This window comes from Phocoena phocoena, chromosome 6, assembly GCF_963924675.1.
Source record: "Phocoena phocoena chromosome 6, mPhoPho1.1, whole genome shotgun sequence".
Lineage (NCBI taxonomy): Eukaryota > Metazoa > Chordata > Mammalia > Artiodactyla > Phocoenidae > Phocoena > Phocoena phocoena.
This window is the reverse complement of record NC_089224.1, coordinates 81,313,743-81,336,500: the sequence shown is the minus strand read 5'-3', so window position 1 is coordinate 81,336,500 and position 22,758 is coordinate 81,313,743. Positions and strand designations below refer to the sequence as shown.

At 40.9% G+C, this 22,758-nt stretch overlaps 1 protein-coding gene across 1 annotated transcript in view; it reads right to left on the bottom strand.

Annotated features, from left to right (window-relative positions):
* The window catches only part of TDRD7 (tudor domain containing 7), a 66,735-nt gene that overhangs the window by 20,577 nt on the left and 23,400 nt on the right, over positions 1-22,758 (bottom strand). The window contains exons 6-10 of the mRNA XM_065879135.1: positions 11,337-11,923; positions 7,607-7,793; positions 3,277-3,388; positions 1,331-1,533; positions 176-310 (exon numbers count right to left, since the gene is read on the bottom strand). Coding sequence (XP_065735207.1) covers positions 176-310; positions 1,331-1,533; positions 3,277-3,388; positions 7,607-7,793; positions 11,337-11,923 — 1,224 coding nt within the window. The remainder of the gene's footprint in view (positions 1-175; positions 311-1,330; positions 1,534-3,276; positions 3,389-7,606; positions 7,794-11,336; positions 11,924-22,758) is intronic.

The following is a 22,758-nucleotide window of genomic DNA, read 5'->3' as shown; positions in this document are numbered from 1 at the left end:
GAAACTAGTGGGGATTTTTATTTTTGTTTTAAATTCTGAAGTCTGGGGCTCTTACCCTCTATTTTAGAGAGTCTACCTCAAAATATACAAAACTTACTACACATGTACAATTTAGTGACTCCTCTTGTTTGCAATGTTAGGACTCATCTTAGAGGTGGATGCTGCTTGGCCATACCTTACAATGAAAGTATTCCTCTATCTTATGCAGAAGGTCGTTGAGCTTGTTCAAACCCTTACAAGGCACCTGGCAGTAGAGTGTGCCGTCGGAGCAAATATTAGTCACTCTGACATTTGTGTACATGGCATCGACCTGAAACAAAGGACACACCAAGGATGTGAGAACAGAGTGCAGCTCTTACCTACCTAAGGGGATCTATCTAAGTAGCTCATTGAAAATTTCTGCGCTTTTCAATCTTCTAAGCAAGCTGGAGGACAGATAGAATGAAATTCGTAACGTGAATGTGAAAAACTAGTTTGCATACCACTCTTTCCAAAAGGAATATCTGGTATCGTTTGTGTCAGGCACAGAGTAGACATTTTGCACACATTATATTATTACCACTTTCTACTGTCTGAAAGGCTACGAGTATTTTTAGCTCTGCTTTAACTCTGGTTTATCTTCTCCCCATTAATTTAGAAAAAGAATTATTATATAAAACATATTTTTGCAGCATTAACAGAAATAAAAATAAAAAACTCTCACAAAATCAATCCCATTATCAGTTTACTTTCTAATTCACGTCCATGGGCCACAGGAATTTTTAGTAACTTTAAAAAATTATAATCACAGTAAAGGTTTAATTTTAGCCATTTTTGGTCAAATCATAATATAAAGGCAATTTACTATTGCTCTACTTATTAAAACAAATATTTTCCCAATGTTGCTATGAAGCCTTAAAAATGATCATTTTTAACATCTCATTCTTTCGAGTGGCTGCTCTATAATTTATTTAAAAGTGTCCTTTCGTACAGACATCTATGTTCTTCACATTTAAAAAATGTTAAAGCTAGCAATTTAATAAGCATCTTCACTGATCTAATTTTCCCTTCATTTGAATTATCCTCCTTTATTATCTTTGCAAAATAATTTCATATAAAATTAATATATGCTCATTGTGGAAACTGGAAAATAAAACAAAAATCCAATTCTTAATAATTACTATTTATATTTTGGCATTTCCCCTCCTTTTAGCTCCCTTCCTTCCTTTTTTTCCCCAATACATACGTAATCTGTCTCTATCTAGTGTTAGCCTAAAATGTACAACGTTCTTTTCTGGTGAATTTCTTTCCTGTGATACTTGTGAATAGACAACAGTGGTCACAGTGGTACCTGAAGGTGAACCTCTAGTGACTTGTCACATTTGGCCTTTAAGCAGGTGGCATTGATGTTGATGTCATCTTCTCCTGAGGTATCGTACAGAACAACCAGTGGAATATCAGCTTTTTCAAGTATTTCCACTGCAAAGATCTTTCCACAAGTTAAAGATTCAACCACCTTCACTAAATCAGGATCATCACTTAGAACTTCCAACCCTGAAAAATATTGAATATTTAAATTTCTACTTAATTAGAAGAATCATTTTAAGATGCAGAGATTGTGTTTGTTTTGGCTACTTATTACAATTATGAATCTACTACAAAATTCTTAAATTTAATAGGGAAGCTTTGTTATACAATCTTCTTTATACCATCCACCCTTAGGTTTAAAAATATTTATTATAACATGAATGCCCTTTTGAATGATTACACAAAGGCGGGCAATCTTAAAACAAGAAGAAAAGTTGACGATCAATCTGAATTTCTACCTTAGGAGAAACAGCCTTCACTTTACTGACAAACACATATTTAAAACAAAAAGACTAACACATAAAGAAGTTGTCAGCCAATTATGTCTGCCAGTCATGTATTTGTAACACTCTTCCTAAAAATATACCCTTGGTTTTTTCATTTTCTAATTAAATATGCACAATTATTTCTTGCATGAACATGCACTTATTGAAAATTTAGACAAGCTTTCCCCCTCCCTTTCATTCTTTCTTTTTAAGTAAACCATCATGGCCCTGAGGACACCAAAGAACTTTCAGATTTATGAAAGAAAGGTAAAATACTGTTTAATGTAATGTGGGTATTAGGTGAATTTTATTGCAGTCTAATTATTCTTTAAATTCTTGGAAAACTGTAATTTCATATAACATAATATGACAACTCTAAGTTAATTCATTAAACTAATTAAACTAGGGCATCATTTCCCCAATGGTACTACAATGTCTATTTCTATATTTTCCCCCTTTAAATCCGTAAGCAAAAGTTTACAGATTCCTTCTGACCTACCTTTCTCTTTTTCATATTCTGTTCTCCAGACACACACCTCTATAGCTTTTATCAAACCTTTCATTTCAGCATCCTAAATCTTTTCCTATGCTCTTGATATGTTCTTTTCAAAACTAACTCCCACAGGTTTGTACCAGTATTTTTAAATCACTCTAGATTTATCTCACAGAGAGAGCCAAACCCAGTTCCCCTGACATAAAGACATCCCTGCTGGGAAGGAGGCATTTCTTCACAGGTCTAATTTTCATGAAAACAATTCTGATAGTTTTCTGAATATAGCTCTGGCTCTCCTGCATGAGGCATACATATTCCAATGTCTTTCCTCATCATTAACGTGTGCCCCCCATACTTTCAGGTCATCCCTACACGTCACTCTCACACATGTGCATTTCTCTACGCTTCCTTGAGGAGGAAAGAAAAGAACAGTGATACGTGACAGTGCCAGAGACCGCACATGACCCACAGCTGGACTCGTGCTTGGGTGCACGAGGGAGTGTTCCCTGCTAACAAGCAGCACCCACGGAGTCCATCTCAGTGGGAACGAAGCTGGGAGTCACTTTACAACAGGTCGAACAACATGATTTACACTGATCCTGTATCCCACGATACAGGGCCTCGAACAGCTATTACTAGGGCAGTTACGGCAACAGCAACCAAACCCTCTCAGATGTCCAACAGGCTTTTTAATAATAAAGTTAAATGTGCTATATGTTATATATAATGTAACAAAAATATATTAAAACATTGTAACATTTTTATAATGATCAAATCTTACAAAGAGAAATACAGCAGGCTCTTATTAGTTACCGATTTTATACATATTAGTGTATATATGTCAATCCCAATCTCCCAGTTCATCCCCCGCCCCCACAGGCCCCAACTTTCCCTGCTTGGTGTCCATACGTTTGTCAAAGTGGAGAGCACTTTAAAAAAAGTTCCTTTTACCTGCGAGCTTACACTTTGTAGCTTGGAATGACAGTGAACAGAACTTCGGGTTCAATTTGTATGCTTTGCTCTTTTCAACATTTTCACTAAAACCATAGTCAACATAGCATACCTAATGATAACAGAAACAAAAACGTTTAGGTTCAAATAAAACTCTTTATCCTCATTTCTTAAAAAAAAAATCACTTGATGCATTGAACTGGCTTCATTTTACCCCATAATCGGCATGTGAAGTGGCACCACTGCCTGGAAAATGCCAGGGGAGGTACCCCTGACTTAGCCTGGAAGAGGAATGCTGGGAATGGGACCAGGGGTGCCAGGGCTCCTAACTTCCAAGCCGCACTCCTCCGCTGCGCCTTTGCCAAAGGGGAGAAGAGGGAGAGTGCTGAACTCCGATGCCTTCTGTTGTCAGCTTCTCAGAAGCACACGTACCTGGTCTGCCAGCCCTGACTGTCCCCACCCTTTCCTTGCTGGCATAATGCCTACATCACCTTATTCTTTCTTGATTTATACAACTCCACTAAGGATCTGCTTCCTTAGGCAGATCCTTATTTATTTCTAGAGGAGGCATCACACTGGTGGTATTTATCAGATTCTAAATCCCCAGAGCAGCACTTGTGACAGCTTGCTCTCAGCTGTTATGCTTCCAGGGACCGAGATGCTTTCTGTCAATGACAACAATGATGTCATGGCTGGATAACATGGAATTCTACACTGTAAAGGTAGGTAATTCTGGGTTTTTTGGGGGCTGTGAAGCTGGGTTAGGCCTTCATCCAATTCAGGAAAAGGTCCCAAGTCTGCTGGACAGAGCTCTGTGTTTACAGAAACTTGCATGGCACTTCCTCACCACCATCACAGATCATGGAGAGCCTGGATATTATTTTTAGTGTATTAATAAAACCTTCAGTTGAGAAGGACTATATAACCAACGGCTTTTTCTTTTTGGAGAAAAATAAATCTAGAGACATTAAGCCGTGGTTTAGAATGATAACTAGGAATCAGAGGGAAAGTGTTGAAAACTTAGTACACTTCTCTAATTAAAGCAGATAGTTACTACAAATACAGAACAAATCACAAAAACGCAGGGCAAAGGCATGGCAAAGAAAATACCAAGTAATACAGAGTTTTACTTTCTGCAGTAAAATAAAGTCCACAGCTTCTGAGCACCAAGATTCTGACAGTAAGTATACAAAAGAAAAATTCTCCCCATCAGAGAATCTAAGGAAGAAAAGAATAGAGAGATGACTAACGCCTTTCCCTGACCACCTGATAGCCGTGTCTGTGGGGCCTGTATATCCCCCGTTGGAAAGGATCATCTCTTAGAGTCCGTATCTTGACTCAGTGCCCGCCGAGGCCTTGATCCCTGGCAGGGTCCCCACACTACAGCCAGCCAATTCTCCAACCCCTAATTAGCACCTGCTTTTCCTTCCCAAAGGCCTCAGGATTCACGCAGCTTTTTGTGTCCTTTAATAGCTATCAACACCCACAACTTGGATTCTGCTCTTCCTAGGTTAAAATGGAGACAACGTGTCTGTGAATAGGACATAGTATGTGAAATCATGATTCCTGGGCAATTTCGAATGTACTCCTAGCACTAAGAGACTAAAGAATACTGCTCTAAAATCTTCAAAGGGTTTCTGTAATGTCTGGAGCTTGTTTTCTTTTCTTTCTTCTTTTGAATCACGATACCATGTATTTGTATGTCATCTGCGGCTCATAAAACATCTGCCCATGGACTGTCCAGCTGGACTCTCACCACCCTCTGTCCTGTGTCCTTTGGCCCTGAGATCAGCACAAGCAGGCTCATAATCGTGGCACCGGGCCCCAGTTCATTCCTGGGTCTCTGGCTCCCTCAAGTGGCCGCAGGTCTCACAGCACCACCTGAGTGATACCCAGAAAACACCCCTGGGATGTGGGTTTGCGCCAGGCCAAACTGGCACCAACCTGAGGGGGTGACCGCATGTTCCTGTTTCTCATACTCAGCAAGCTCTGCGGAAAGCAAGGAGGGAACCTGTTCTTCCTGTCAGGCACCGTAAAATTCAAGAGAAACAAGACTTTCCAAGTAGCTGGGGTTTCTCCTAATAAAGGGTAAAACTCATCTCTGTCTGGTTCATGGGATATGGGGAAGAAGATGAGGCCAGGACTGCCACAACTACTGCTGCCTTAAGAGCTTGCCACCGTAAAACACACCAAGCTGCTCTATTTATTCCTCACACCAGCTCACAGCTCTCAGAAGCAATGACACAGCTGGTTCCTTCCTCCTTTATGAGGTACTTTCCTGTTCTGGCTTCCGTGACACTGCCTTCTTGGTTTTCCTCCTTCTCTGGCCATTCTGACAGTCTTCTTTGCTCCTCTCACACCCACCATCTAAATGCTGAAGTGTTTCAGAGCCTAGTTCTGGGTCCCCTTCTCTGCTCTATGGGTGATTCTTCCTCAAGGAGATCTGACCCAGTCCCATGGCTTCAAGTAGCACCTACATGCTGATGTCTCCCACCCTGCTGCTACATCTCCAGTCCTGACTTCTCCCTGAGCTCCAGGCTTGTCCAGGTGAAATCTGATAGCTTTTCTCAAACCTAACAGGTCCTACAAAATTCTTGATTCTCCTATATATTGGTTCTTTTCCCTGATTTCCCAGTTTCAATAAATGGCACCAATATCCACCAGGTTGCTCAAGTCCCAGACCCAGCAGCCATCCTGAATCTTCTCCTTCCTTCTCTTCCACATCCGATGAATTAGTGTCCTATCAGTTCTACCTCCAAATACATCCTGAATACGTCCCATTACCTCTGTCTCCACTGTTTCTACCCTAATTCAGGTCACAAGTTGCTGGCTACTGCAATAGCCATCTAACCAGTCTTACTCTCCTTCTCTACACTACTACAATCCATGTTCTCTACACTACTACAATCCATGCCCCACACGGGCACTGGAACAATCTTAGAAGCAAATAAACCAGATCACATCTCCCTGCTTATCCCTTCCTTCAAAGTTATTTTCTATCACAGCACCCTGGTTATTTCCTTCACTGCTGTTAAATCGTCCTGTTTATTTATTGTATACTTGTTCATTATCTGTCTTCTTTTACTAGCATATAAGCTTCTCGAGAACAAGGACTTGTCAGTCTTGTCTCCTGCCCTAGGACAGTGGAAAAAATGAATGAAAAGTTTAACAGGAAGATACTAGCATAATGATAGTGTCTGATTTTATAGGTAAGGAATCAGAGAAGTTAAATAACTTTCCCAAGGCCACACAGCTAGAAGTGGCAGAGTTGGGACTTAAACTCAGGTCTAACTGACTCCAGAGCTTAAATTCCCAAAGTAGAGGTAAGGAAGGAAGGGGAAGGCCCAAGTTATTTTTGCCTTATAGATCGCAGACTAGGAGATATCCTTGTGGAGTATTTGTAGCATTTATTATAAACACTGATGCACTGTTAACATGTCACCGGGGTTTGTATGGTTCTTCTCTTCATAAGCAATCCCTGTGCCTTCAAATAGCTTAAGTTGTATTAGACTTCCTAAGGGCAGGGAAACGGTCAGCAAGTAGACTGAAGTTTAGCTAGGAATGTCTGGGGCAGTTATCTCCTATCGACTAGAGGTCACTCAGGTTTCTCAGTGAACACAAAGCAGTGATGGGGCCACACTGACTGGGGTCCTGTTCACCTGGACTTCCTGCCCCCTGCAGTGCTAAGGGTTCTGAGATGTGCTAACCCTGCTTACAAAATTTAGACAAAACTGTGCCTTCATGAGTGAGTTCCGATTCTGGGTCTCTGAGCTGAGGGAAAAAGGAGGCAATGGAGCAGAGGATGATCACCACGAATGTGGTCAAGTCTGGAAGTATTAGAGCCTCTGAGGGAAGAGACTGGTGAACGAGCCCTCTAACCTTTCCAAGATGACCAAGAGGGCAAGACTTGGGGCATGGCCCAAGTCTTATCTGGGGTTCTCCTCAGCTGGCTGTGCAAGAAGGGAGAGAAGAATGCCATCTCCTCTAATCAGTATGGTTTCCCTCACTCCAAAGTATTGACCTTGATAAGAAGCCCACAGAGCTCTGATCAGTATTCATTATATAACCTTGGGGGATAGGAACAGAGATTTTTTTCCTGCTTACTTACATCATGGGTTATGGTACTACAATGGAGAAGAATTTTTTTTCTTTTTTTTAAACTAAAATTCTAAGATAATATAACTACCACTGACTTAAAAGTTGACAGAGATAATCTTTTACAGATACTATCTTTTCAACTTCTGGGGAAAACTAAATATAGTTAGAGAGGACAGAATATTAGAAGCAACATTTTCATCTGAAAAATAACGTTTGTCTTCATAATGCTTGCCTTTATTTTGTTCCCTTCTGTTGAGGTGACCTGTGCCCGTAACCAGGCGTCCTCCTCAGCATTCACAGCCAGCAACTGGCCAATCTGCACAGTCTGGACGGGCGTGGCCTTCGAGTTCTTACTGTAATACTCCTTCATCTCATCTTCCATTAATTCCTGAGCAGCAGAATAGTCTCTGCCCACATACCTAAATTAAAGGAAGAGAACACAAATGAAGCAACCTGGAAGAAGGAAAGCTACAGGAATTCATTAATATTACTCTGTTTTTCTACGGTCATCTTTGGTTCCAGGCTCAGACTTGCTTACACTGACAGGGAGGAGAACATGGAGTTAGTAAACAATTATATCTTTTTTTTTTTTTTTTTTTTTTTTTTTTTTGCGGTACGCAGGCCTCTCACTGCCGTGGCCTCTCCCGTCGCGGAGCACAGGCTCCGGACGCGCAGGCCCAGTGGCCATGGCTCACGGGCCCAGCCGCTCCGCAGCATGTGGGATCTTCCCGGACTGGGGCATGAACCCGTGTCCCCTGCATCGGCAAGTGGACTCCCAACCACTGCTCCACCAGGGAAGCCCAACAATTGTACCTTGAAAAAGGAGAATACAATACTGTGGAGCTCACAAAAAAAGACCAAGGTCCAACACACCACACAACAGAGCAAATGCTCAACAACAATCCAGAGAACTAGAGGATATAACAGTAAGCACTCAGGGAGGACCAGGTTGAGAGAAGACTCAAGGGAAGGAAAGGGAGGAAGTGGAAAGGAAGACACCAGTGGAAGCCAGATGAGCAAGAGTCGACCTGAGATTTTGACTCAGGCTGCTGGAGATGTGTGTAGGTTTCTGAGAAGAGAATGTAGTTGATAGTTCTGCCTTAACTAAGGCTGGGTCTGAACAAGTCTCAATCTCTGAAAACCAATGAAATCTGACTCCTCCTAGAGAAAAACAAACCCTTGAAAACAATAGATAGAACCATGTGACAACCCATCCCTCCAACTTACTGAACAAATTTGAACAAATTACAACAAAATGTTGAGTTCTGATACCCTTAAAGAGATGACATGTTCTAGATAAATGCCTCTTTAAGTTGCATGCTTTTTAAGAAATGTTTTTTTCCAGGATACTCTTCTATCCCCCTTCTACAATTTTTGGCTGTTGACAACTGCAATCACCTTGTCCTAGTTTATGTTATCAAAACATACTGTTTTGCTTTCTGCCATAAATAGGCTGCTGCTTCCTTGTCCTTTAGTCTTCAGAGACAATTCCAACAAAGGCCTCCTTCCAGGATGGAAAACCTGGCAAATCAAACCTGGCTCCTTTAACAGGAGATATCTCAGCCATGGGATGAAGCCTTTTGAGTTTGAAGGCTATGCTGTACCAGCACCAGAATCACCTGGCCAGCGAGACAGGGGATATGCCACAAGAACATTGCTCTTTGAACTGTTCTAGCTTCTATTCAGGGCCCAAGTGGTCCTATACAGCTTTCAGAAACTATTCCTTTTAGGAGTATCTTCCTGTGTTTTTGGTAACTATCAGCAGGACAGAAGAAACCAGAGTCAACCTATTTGTTACTAGAGGAAAAAAAGCTTTTAAAAGCCCTACACAATGTGGAAATAATGCCTCTTTTGGAGGCAATGGCTATTTTAAAACAAAATATGACATGCATATTATTCACTCCAGAAACAGCTGTAAAAGCTGTGTCATACTCTATCATTTAAGGTTACTGAGCTTTACAAATGTTAGGGTACTGCCTGGAATACAGCTGCACTTTTGGCTCTGGAGTCTCCTAGTAGATCTGCAGCTCTGCTCAAGTGCCCATTTCCTTGGGATCTGGAGTCTCATGGGGCCTCCTGGTAGCGCTGCTACAGTCCTGGGAGCTCAACTGGCAGAGGCCTAGGCTGTAGCCCGTGGTTTGGTAGTCTGCATAGCATGGGCTCCTGCCAGGGAGGAGGGAGGTGGTGAGAAGCAGCATGAGATCTGCAGGCTGCTTCTGTTCTCTGTAGCCACCAACAGAGAACGATGCCTGGGCGGGGTAAGGAGGTAATATGACAGTTGGTATAAGAGTGGGTAGTGGCAAGAATAAGGTCATACATTATCCCCAAATTACCTGAGCAAGTGAACAAAGAATGATATGCAGGCCAATTTAGATATGCCATAAATACAAAGTTTTACAAAGTTAATTTTTAGACTGGAGACAACAGATTCCCATACTTGACCTAAGGGTCCTGCCATGGCACCTCCCTGTAACTTTTATGAGTCACAAGTCTACTAGTTTCCAGAGTCTACTGCCTGGGTAAAGGTGTGGATGTAGAATAGGGCTCAGCCTGCTGGGGTCAGGACGGTGGGGGGATACTAATGACCTAGGGTCAACCTAAGGGCAGACATTACCCATCATGCTTGCTGGTTGCCAGCCACCCTAATGAACACATAGAATGCTGGCTCTGGGATTCTAACTTATACTGAAAAAGGGATCTAGATAACCTGAGGACCCTGGACCTAATCATCCTGGAGTAGATTGAACCCCCATCCTATTGAAGTCCTGGAACTGATCCAGATTCTTGCCAGATCTTGGGAAGAACGTAAGAAATCACATGATTCATCCAGTCCAGTGCTGGGTGCTTGGCTCTCTGAAAGTGGCACCAATGACTACTGGTAACAGATACCAAAGGATCCTGCCAAGGAAGCAGATTTAGATTTTCTTTATAATGTCAAATGGTAAAAGTTAGCAATGTGCTCCTCAACATCCTTCCTTTACCTCAGTTTATTAGTGACCCACAGTGGGAACCCTAACCCTCAGCAAGCTATTTCTATCTTCAGGCCATACCACATCTTAGAATAAAAGCTCTATACATTTACCACCCCTCTATAAAAAGGACCTCAACAAAGCTCCTACATGTTCTAGTTTGAACATCCTAAGATACTTGATTCTCACTTCATCATCAGACTTAGTTTGTTCAAACAGAAAAGCTTCAATAGGTTTGCTGTATAGGACTTTGATTATTTTTTGTGGCCTTTCATTGGATCTTCCCAGCTCAGCTGTGATCCTTGGGAAGAGTAAGAGCCCAACGCACAGGGACATTTTGGGTGAAGGAGCCTGGATTCTGTTCTGCTCCAGCCACAGCCACACCTTGGGCTGCTGCCTCCAGAGATCCAGCTACAGTGGTTACCATTCTTCATTCCAAGTCAGAAACAGCAAATTATAGTCTTTCAATATTTTCTATGTATTCTACATTTCCTCCAAAAGTCCACATCAAGTGCCTGAACTGAACTGATTTTTGGAATTCCAGTTATCATTAGCCACTTAGGCAATAATTCCTTCTCCCAGGCAATGATATCAAAAGGCTCGAGAAACCAGAGGGCTAATCTGATGCATTACACTAGAAGGCGGTGCTTAGCTATTCTGACTTTTAGGAAACACTACGTAATCCCAGATTAAACAGTATTACCTACCTAGTGGGTGATTGCTCTTTCTACGGACTAGGTATTGCTTTTGACTTATATAGTTACCATTATGCTTTTGACATAGATTATTTTCATGTTCAGACCATATCATCATTTCAATTTTTAAAACTGTAAGAAATCTTTTCTCGCAAAAATAGTTATTTTAAACATTATACTTCAATATAACTCTATAGAACTAAAAATATATTATTCTTCCTCAACCAGCATCTATATGAAGAATAGCCAAGTAGCAAGAGTACACTAGGATTCTAAAGAATTAGAAAATAAAACTTGCCTGATAACCACTTCATTTGTGTTGCTCAGTTCAACCACCAGTACAGATGGGGATGCCTCAGTTGGAATGATTAACGGAGGAATTGTTACAGTCTCCATAAAGGTATCAGCACTTTTGGTAATGTTTTCTTCTATCTGCAAATATTCTTGTTCAATCACAGACTTGACATCATAATCTCCATGTGCTTGCTCTGCATCCTTTAGGATTTTGTCAGTGGGTGGTGGAAGTTTAGCATAGAGAATGGCCTTCTGAGGGTTTCCAGAAATGTAGTCTATGGTGCATACATCGGAAAGCGAGGCAAGATTTTTTAAGGCATCCTCAGGTAATTTCACTTTGTACATGTCCTCAAATGCTTTTGGGAGTGCGCTGGCCCAAAGACCACTTGAGTATTTCACCAGCAGCTCCTCAACTTTCTCTTTAAAGTCTCCTGGCATAACTGTTGGACACCCTTTGAGTGGTGGTATTTGTTTTGGAGCAGGTAGTGGGGATGGTGGCACTTTTTCAGCATTCAGTTCACTTCTCAAAAGCTGCTTTCTCTTAGCTGGATAAACAAGTAAATCTTGACCACCATTGCAAGGTTTTTCCACCTGAAATTTTTAAATACAGCAAATGACAGATATTTTAATGGCTAAAAACAACCTGAGAGCACACTAATGCATTTTAAATTTGAGAGAAACACTTTTCAAATTTATGAAGAGAACACAAAATTGTACACTTTACTCTTCTCAATCACTAAGACTCTAATACACTGCCTTCACCTGCAAACATGATCATGCACATTTCAGTAACAAGCAGGGAAATGAAATAGTATGAATTTCCCATGTGAAGCACCTGACCTCCAATAACCCTAGGAAATCATGAGAGCTTCTGCCCTGTACACCACCTAGTTTCTCTGACAAATAGTTTTGTCTCACCTAGTTTCTCTAACAAATACAAAGCAACAGCTTACAAAACTGACAGAATACAAGGAGGAATGAAACCATGAAAAGGTATCAGAACTGTCAGGAATAAACCACTGGGAAGAAAGCTAGGAAATATTCAGGCAAAACTGAGGTGCTGTCCCTCTTCTTCCTGCAGTGTCCTGAGAAAACCCTCAGCTTTCCATTATGTAGGAAGGTCAGTCCAGAGGTAAGGCACACATTTTCCAACAACTACAGTAGAAAGTTAGCTAAAAGTGTTGTCCCTCTAATGAACAAGACTTAAGAATGCCCAGCAGTTGTATACCATTCAATTTCTAATTTTCTTCTCATAACATTCCAGAGAGGGACGGCTTCAATATAAGAGAAGGAGGAAAAGAGAAACTGATGTATGGAACCATTTTTCCAAGTTCTAAGCCTTTCCACTTCTAGACCAGGGGTCAGCACACCACAGGCTGCGGCCCAATGCAGCGTGCCACCTGTTTTTCCATAGCCCATGAGCTAAGAATGATTTTTCTATTTTTAAATGGCTGAAAAAAAAAATCAAAAGAATTACTTTGTGACATGAAAATGATATGAAATTCAGTGTACATCAACAAAGTTTTATTGGCACCCAGCCATTCTCTATGTAGTGCGTATGGCTGCTTTTGCACTACAATGGCAGAGTCGGGTAGTTGTGCCAGACTATGGGTGACAGTCACAAAGCTCTTGGCCTGCAAAACCTAAAATATTTATTACTTGGTCCTTTACAAAAAGAATTTCTCAATTTCCGATTAGACTGAAGTTAGTACTCATAGCCCTCTGAAATTCTTCTATTCTGTCAGATCCTATTCACCTATTCTTTAGCTGAAATTTAAGACCTTAGGAGGCTATCCAGACCACTAAGGTGATAATACAAGCTTACAAGAAGTAACCCCTTCCCCAAGAAGAATAGAATATTAAAGTTGCTGGGTGGGTAGCTTGTCAGTAAAAACATTGACTTCATTTACTAATTTTCTATATAATGCTTAGGAAGAGAGAACATAAATACAGTTGACCCTGCTGACACCGTGTGACACTCTGGATGGTATTTATATGATATTCACAATTTGTGTCCTTAATGTTAAGGCTAGAAACACAAACATTTGGGACACTCCTCATTTTGCTCTCAATGGTTAGCCTACCTCTCCAAAGACTCACATTTTAAAATCTGGAATCTTAAAATGCCTATCTTCACTGTGCTTTAAGACACTTAAGATACAAGGACACAGACTGGGTATCCAGAAAAGATTTGAGAAATATACTTTTTGAGAAAATGGAAAAATAAAACAGAATTCTATTTCTATGTAAGTTTTTCCCTTGTCATACAGAATCCCAGTTAGTAGTCTCTTCAATAAGTGGTGCTGGGAAAGCTGGACAGCTACATGTAAAAGAATGAAATTAGAACACTCCCTAACACCAGACACAAAAATAAACTCAAAATGGATTAAAGACCTAAATGTAAGGCCAGACACTATAAAACTCTTAGAGGAAAACATGGCAGATCACTCTATGACACAAATCACAACAAGATCCTTTTTGACCCACCTCCTAGAGAAATGAAATAAAAACAAAAATAAACAAATGGGACCTAATGAAACTTAAAAGCTTTTGCACAGCAAAGGAAACCATAAACAAGACCAAAAGACAACCCTCAGAATGGGAGAAAATATTTGCAAATGAAGCAACTGACAAAGGATTAATCTCCAAAATTTATAAGCAGCTCATGCAGCTCAATATCAAAAAAACAAACAACCCAATCTAAAAATGGGCAGAAGACCTAAATAGACATTTCTCCAAAGAAGATATACAGACGGCTAACAAATACATTAAAGGATGCTCAACATCACTAATCATTAGAGAAATACAAATCAAAACTACAATGAGGTATCACCTCACACCAGTCAGAATGGCCATCATCAAAAAATCTACAAACAATAAATGCTGGGGAGGGTGTGGAGAAAAGGGAACCCTCTTGCACTGTTGGTGGGAATGTAAATTGATACAGCCACTATGGAGGGTCCTTAAAAAACTAAAAATAGAACTGCCATTCGACCCAGAAATCCCACTACTGGGCATATACCCTGAGAAAACCATAATTCAAAAAGGGTCATGTACCACAATGTTCACTGAAGCTCTATTTACAATAGCCGGGACATGGAAGCAACCTAAGTGTCCATTAACAGATGAATGGATAAAGAAGATGTGGCACATATATAAAATGGAATATTACTCAGCCATAAAAAGAAACGAAATTGAGTTATTTGTAGTGAGGTGGATGGACGTAGAGACTGTCATACAGAGTGAAGTAAGTCAGAAAGAAAAAAACAAATATCGTATGCTAACAAATACATATGGAATCTTAAAAAAATGGTTCTGAAGAACCTAGGGGCAGGACGGGAATAAAGACACAGACATAGAGAATGGACTTGAGGACACGGGGAGGGGGAAGGGTAAGCTGGGAGGAAGTGAGAGAGTGGTATGGAGATAAATAAACCACCAAATGTAAAATAGATAGCTAGTGGGAAGCAGCCATACAGCACAGGGAGTTCAGCTCGGTGCTCTGTGACCACCTAGAGGGGTGGGATAGGGAAGGTGCGAGGGAGAAGCAAGAGGGAGGGGATATGGGGATCTATGTATATGTATAGCTGATTCACTTTGTTATAAAGCAGAAACTAACACAATTGTAAAGCAATTATACTCCAATAAAGATGTTAAAAAAACAAAAAAAGAATCCCGGTTAGTACAATTTTAGATTTAGACATGGCAGTCCTCCATATCCAAAGCCAGCTGAGCCTGCTGGGCCCATCTTAAAACCCTTCTTCAGTCTTCACCTAGCAACATCTTCTCAACTCTTTGCAACACCTTCTCTGAAGTGGATGGCAGAGGCTAATTTCAATGGAATATAGTCCATCTTATTCATCTAAAATAACTCTCACAAGACGCATGTCCTATCTGTGCACATGGCTTCTTCTAACCCAAAAGAGGACAACAGTTCTTCAGTTTAATGATCCTTTTCTTTCCAATAAATTAACTGGGAATATGAGATACTTCAATGTTTGTTTACTAATCTCCCCCACTCTTGGCCCCAAAGCTTCCATTCCCACCTGTGCTTTAGATGCAATCAGGACCAATTACCTAACAATGTAATTATCAAACCTCTAAACATGACCTCTGAACATGACCAGCACACTGAGTTCTTCTAACTAGGGATTACTTTTTTTTTTTTTTTTTTTTGCTGTATGCGGGCCTCTCACTGTTGTGGCCTCTCCCGCTGCAGAGCACAGGCTCCAGACGGCCATGGCTCACGGGCCCAGCCGCTCCGCGGCATGTGGGATCCTCCCGGACCGGGGCACGAACCCGTGTCCCCTGCATCGGCAGGCGGACTCTCAACCGCTGCGCCACCAGGGAAGCCCGGGGATTACTATCTTAACAGAAGTTATGAATATTAGGTCCACTTGATGTGAATTTGGTCAGGACAAGGAGAGACTTCCCATTTTTCTGGCCTTTATTCCAGAATAATGCTTAAAGATCACCTGGAAGTAGTAAGCTTCCAGGGCTTTGTCTGGAGCATTTATATCAAGCTTTGCCAGTAGCATTTATATCAAGCTTTGCCAGTCAGCCTATAAAGTAGATTTTTGACCAATAAGCCTGAGTTTATTCAAAGTACAAACAATGGCCAAATAATCATCTGAACTAGAAGGCAGGTTTGTTTCCTCAGCAGTTTTATTTTCATTGTTTAAAGTAGATACCCTACCCCAGCCCCCAGCAATCCCCAAATGACTAGTTCCTTGAATTGTAGCCACTTTCCAATTTTTACTGGCTTCTTCTTGATCTCATAAGCCAGTTATGTGCCTAATTCCACTTTGTTCTCTAGTAATTTGGCCTCTTTAAATTCAAATTAGCATCTACTAAGATTAAACATAAGCCTGACTTTAGGAACAGAATCTGACACTAACTGGAGTTGATGCAGATGTTCCTCAACATGTTAGACAACTATTCATGGATAATTTAGTGACATGGAAAATATGCCTGGTCCACGTACGTCATTAGCCAATCTTTGGAGAATAGCTGAAGGGTTACTCAATTCAAAGGAAAAGATCATGAAACTCATATTGTATAGAATTTGAAATATATGTAATTTAAGACAAATGTAATTTTTTTCAACTTAAACTCTTTGTTTTAAATTTATCATGAAAGTGAAAATTTGCTTTTCTCAGGCATTCCAATGTGATCACCATCTGTCCTTCAGAACATGTGTCTTCTTTTTAATTTTCTGGTCAATGGGCTTAGAAACAACACCTATTACTCTATCTATTCCCAGCCTATGAGAATCTTCCCAAAGGCAAGAAATGGCTGGAATGTGGGTTACAGTATGGTGTCCACTCTTCACTGTGCTCTGGTACATCTGACCAGATTTACATGCTGTTCTCTTGTCTCATCCCCCAAAACAGAACAGCTGTCTTCTGGCCTTCATAAATGACCAAGGTAAGTCAATAGCTACTTGAAACATGGCTTTTATTATTTCCTTAGTGTGATAATCAGCTGCTAATCATTCCAGTTGGATCTTTCAGGAGGGTGCTTTTACAACTTCTATTGGGTTGGCCAAAATGTTCATTTGTTTTTTTCCGAAAGATGGTTCTAGTAGCACTTAGTTGTTTTTAACTTCAATTGAAACGATTTTGTTAGATTGTATTGTGACAGTCATCATTTCAGTGTGCATTTAAAAAAAGACTTATCAAAACTGGTGAATTTTTGTGTAGTCATTTTAATACTGAAGATGAAAGAAAAAAGCAACATTTTCCACATATCATGCTTTATTATTTCAAGAAAGGTAAAAATGCAACTGAAACGCAAAAATAAGGTTTGTGCAGTGTATGGAGAAGGTGCTGTGACTGATCGAACATGTCAAAAGTGGTTTGTGGGGCTTCCCTGGTGGCTCAGTGGTTAAGAATCTGCCTGCCAATGCAGGGGACATGGGTTCGAGCCCTAGTCCGGGAAGATCCCACATGCTGCAGAGCAACTATGCCTGTGCGCCACAACTACTAAGCCTGTGCTCTAGAGCCCGTGAGCCACAACTACTGAAGCCCACGTGCCTAGAGCCCGTCCTGCGCAACAGGAGAAGCCACCACAGTGAGAAGCCCACGCACTGCAATGAAGAGTAGCCCCTACTCGCCGCAACTAGAGAAAGCTTGTGCGCAGCAATGAAGACCCAACGCAGTCAGAAATAAATAAATAAATTTTAAAAAGTGGTTTGCGAAGTTTTGTGCTGGAGATTTCTCGCTGGACGACGCTCCATGGTCGGGTAGACCAGTTGAAGTTGATAGTGATCAAATCGAGACAGTCATTGAGAATAATCAACGTTCTACCACGTGGGAGATAGCCAACATACTCAAATATCCAAATAAAGCACTGAAAATCATTTGCACCTTCTTGGTTATGTGAATCGCTTTGATGTTTGGGTTCCACATAAGTTAAGCGAAAAAAACCTTGACCATATTTCCACATTTGATTCTCTACTTAAACGTAATGAAAATGTTCTGTTTTTTAAAACAAATTGTGACGGGCGATGGAAAGTGGATATTGTACAATAACGTGGAACGGAAGAGATCATGGGGCAAGCAAAATGAGCCACCACCAACCAACGGCTGGTCTTCATCCAAAGAAGGTGATGTTGTGTATATGGTAGGATTGGAAGGGAGTCCTCTGTTATGAGCTCCTTCAGGAAAACCAAACGATTAATTCCAACAAGTACTGCTCCCAATTAGACCAACTGAAACCAGCACTTGACGAAAAGCGTCCAGAATGAGTCAACAGAAAATGCATAATCTTCCATCAAGATAACGTGAGACCGCATGTTTCTTTGACGACCAGGCAAAAACTGTTACAGCTTGGCTGGGAAGTTCTGATTCATCTGCTGTATTCACCAGATATTATTGCACCTTCGGATTTCCATTTATTTAGGTCTTTACAAAATTTTCTTAATGGAAAAAATTTCAATTCCCTGGAAGACTGTAAAAGGCACCTGGAACTGTTCTTTGCTCAAAAAGATAAAAAATCTTGGGAAGATGGAATTATGAAGTTGCCTGAAAAGTGGCAGAAAGTAGTGGAACAAAAGGGTGAGTACATTGTTCAATAAAGTTCTTGGTGAAAATGAAAAGTGTGTCTTTTATTTTTACTTAAAAACCGAAGGCACTTTTTGGCCAACCCAATAGTTCCTGTAGTCTAATTGATTCAGGTACATACCTGAGAAGGGGGTCAAAAGGCCTCCTGTTCTATAGGAGAAGCCTCAGGATCATAATCCTGCCATTTTCTTCCACGGTTTCATTGTTTCGTGGCTCTTCAGTTTTGTGTTTGGTTTTGGATATTCACCCAAAAAATGACCAGTCCAATGACTGGAAACTGGCATGACCTGGAACTCCATAGATTTACTATGTATGGGTCCTTACCTCCACCTCCCAACAGAAGAGACAGGTAGTAACCTAAAGGATTAACTCCTTACACCATGGAGTTCAAGCCATCTCCTCTGGTGATCATCAGAAGATTCTAGTATCTAACATGCCTTAAACCTTCTATTCCCACAAGTTCACTATATTTAGCTTGATTTCTGCCTCATTTGGAATCACAACTTGAATGAGATACTTCTCTCACATCCCTCTGAGTTTTTGTAAGTTTGGAGTTGACAGATTAGCTTTGGTAGATGTGAGACTCAAGGACTTAAAACATCAAATTCTTCAGGAGCCCTGTAAGTTCACACAAATAGAAGTCTTCATGCGATATGCCTAGAAATTGTCTTCTTAATTCTAAGGTCTTTACTTCTTCCTAATTTACCTGTTCTGTAAAGTTCTTGAAGCCAAACTCCTTTGAGTTTATGAAGGCTCACCTGCTAACTCTGCAGCACAGGCTGCTGAGGTAAACTTACTGTTTCTTATGGAATTAGAATTTTCTTTGGGATTCTGTAACAGAATTGGTATTGTCCAATTAAATCAAAAAGTTTCAAAGCAGTTTTATGGGTGTCATTCAGACACAGTTTTGTTTCCATTGGGTAGTAGTTTTTTGTGTTGAAGCTTTAAATTACATTCTAAATCTCATTTTATATGTTCACCACCCAATACCAACCTCAGACAGTATGGTAAAATCACCTTTACCTGGAAACCTGCCTTCCAGCACTCCAACTATTAGCAGTGGCTTGGAACTCAAAAACAAGCCAATTAAAAAACTCAATTTCAGCAGGCAGTAAAGACCTCTGGGTACCTAGCAACAACTACAACATCAAAGAGTCACTGACCAGAAGCTTGCACCCTATGATTAGCAAGTTCACAGAAAGGAAGACTGGTTGATGACCTTCTACAGAGCTCAGTCTTTTTGTGTTAATGCTGAGAAGTGCTGGGAGAGTTAGACAACTGAGAAAGAGATGAGGAAATGGTCCCCAATGGCCTGACTGGGCCACAGTGAAGACAAACTGATAGGTTCAGATCTGAAGCCTCTAAGGGTAGTGGGTGAGGCTTATACTGCACGCAGGATAATAATACACTGAGATGAGCTAACACCCAACTCAGTGTTCCAGACCACCTACAACTGCCACCCTCTCTGCAGCAGTTCATGCTACGCCCAAGATTATTCAGAAAGGGTTATAATTTTTAGTCGCTTCTGTTCAAGAAAGTACAGGTGTTTGTGGCATATTCCACAGAGGTTTAATCAAAGGTAAAGGTAAAAAGTTCCTTGTAGGGCTTCCCTGGTGGCGCAGTGGTTGAGAGTCCACCTGCCGATGCAGGGGACACGGGTTCGTGCCCCGGTCCGGGAAGATCCCATATGCCACGGAGCGGCTGGGCCCGTGAGCCATGGCCGCTGAGCCTGCGCGTCCGGAGCCTACACGTCCGGAGCCTGTGCTCCGCAACGGGAGAGGCCACAACAGTGAAAGGCCCGCGTACACTAAAAAAAAAAAAAGTTCCTTGTAGATGGTACCCTGTCTGTTCACAAACCACCTATCCAGAGAAACTCTTTCTCCACCATCTTGGGTAAGTAGTTTTATAGACATTATGTATTTCAAGGCTAATACTTTTTCACTCCCATCCCTTTCCTAGTAAGGACTTCGCACTGATGCTGACTACAACCATTTATGTTTGGATAAACTTCAAGCCATTTTCCTTTAGTGTGGCCCAAGGTTAGGCCCTTGTTCACAGGTTCCCTTCAGGAAGACATTATCCTGGTTAACTGTGTGCAGACCTTTTGGGCATGATCTTGGCTGGCAGCTGCGGCTTTCACTGTGCATTCTACGCTAAGCAGGTACTAGATATGCTTCTCATTACCTTTGCGGGGAGCAGGATCTGCTCCTCTAGGATGGCAGAAATTCACTTCATCTAAGAGTTTTAGTTCCTTTATCCACTGCTCTTATTTTTCAATTTAAACTTTTGTTCTGCCCTCTTTAGCATTTCCTCTGTTTTCATTGAGATAGGCTCCTCTGTAGAGCTTGCTGGGTATGCCTCTGGTTTTACACTGCATGATAATTACTAGTATTTGTGTAGCTTGATTTATGACTTTTGGGGGGAAATTACCAGTGGGTTTTAACTTGCTTGCATTTAAGCTAGACTGTTCCTGGAAAAATAACAGCTGTCTTTTCCTATATACCTGCTATGTTTCTTTTTTTCTTTTCTTTTTCTTTTTTTGGCCACACTGTGCGGCATGTGGGATCTTAGTTCCCCAACCAGGAATCAAACCCACGCCCCCGGCATTGGAAGCACAGAGTCTTAACCACCGGACCACCAGGGGAGTCTCCTATGTACCTGCTATGTTTCTATACTGTACTGGCAGCTGTTTATAGTTTGTGTAACTTAATTCTAACAACCCTAAGAGATGGGAAGAAACAGTCACATTTTAGAGCATACTGAAGCCCAGATTTATATGCTGAAAGTAACACCACTAAGAAATGGCCAGGGCAAAAGCCTAACTGCAAAGCCCAAACTCTTTCTACTGTACTATTGGGCTTTATGGGTAATTTTCTGTTTCAAGTTCCAGAACAGCAATGTCACATTACTCCCCTACTGCCCTATTCTGATTTCGCCACAGTGCTCTTTTATCTTTCTTCTATTCAGATGGTCACTGAAATTGAATTTAAAAACTGTTCCAACGTGTTCATTGCATATTTCTTTTTGTTGATGAAAAGTTAGAAAGGAAATTGGATTCCAATTAGATATTATGGCTGTACTTTCAAGTCCTAGCTTTACTTCTCACTGCTGCTTCTGCTGGAATGGCTGCACAGACTGTATCAACACCACTAAGCCTGAGGATATATCACTGCTGTTTCACTTATGTTCGCTTCCTTAGAAATTCAATTTGTTTTTAACCCAGAAATATCTAGGCTTTAAAAAAAGAGGCAATTCATTTTGCATGGGCTGACAGGTGCTTTATCTTATATAATTAATTACCACAATTAAAGTTAAGACAAATTCCTGAACATACAAAAATATGTAAGTGGCAGAACTGCTGTTGCCTCTTTTGATATTACAGAAATTGCTATATTGACTTTAGGAATCCAGAACTTTAGGAATTTTTAAAAGTCTGAGGTATTAGGGGACTAAATGACTTAAAGCTCAGTGATTTCTAATGGACAGAAAAATGACTTATAAAATACAGCCTAACAGTAAAACCTTTTTATAAAAGCATGAATAATGAGTGTCATTAGGTATTTTTTCTCATTTACAACATTTTATGTTCTCATTCACTAAATGTTATGTTTTGTAATTAAGGCCTGAGGTGCTTCCAGGTGAACTCGGAATGTTTCCCACTATCCTGAAGTTGCCTCCCAATGCTCCTACGCTATAGGTCTTTGAGGCTACTGTCAGAGAGCCTTCTCAGCTGAGTGCATCTATTCCTGTCTGGCTCTAAACGAACCACCCAGCTCTCCACACAGCTTCAGGTAAGGCACTACAGACAGATATTCTGTCTCAGGTAGGAATGGAGACGTTTCTCCACCCATGTTTCAGAGTGGAGGATTTCAACAAAATCTCTCATGTTCAACAGTAATTGTCACAAGATTTGAAATTTTACTAGAAATTGAAGTCAGCCAGAGGGTCTGGATTCTGTGTGACCTCATGGCAGGGACCCGCTAAGTTTCCACCAAATTATGACTCTTTTAATAAAGTGAATTGGCCCATTTGCCTCTTGAGTTTCTTCTTGAGCCACTGTCTTCTTATTGAATTTCTTACAATTTTCTGAAAAAGCCATGTTTTTCTGTCTCAGGCTTTGGCACAAGCTGTTTCTTTTGTCTGAGGTGCCTTTTCCCCAGCATTCCCACCTTTGTCTAACTTACTTCAACTCATCTCTCAGGTTTTAGTGTAACAGACACCTCCTCTGGGAAGCTTTTCTTGACTCATCAGACTACGTCTCATCCTCCTGTTTACAAGTTTCCTTAGCACCCTGCATTTTTCCTTCATAACTATTGCAGGCTTGCCCTTATCTGCTCAATGTTTATTTTCCCTGTTGGACAT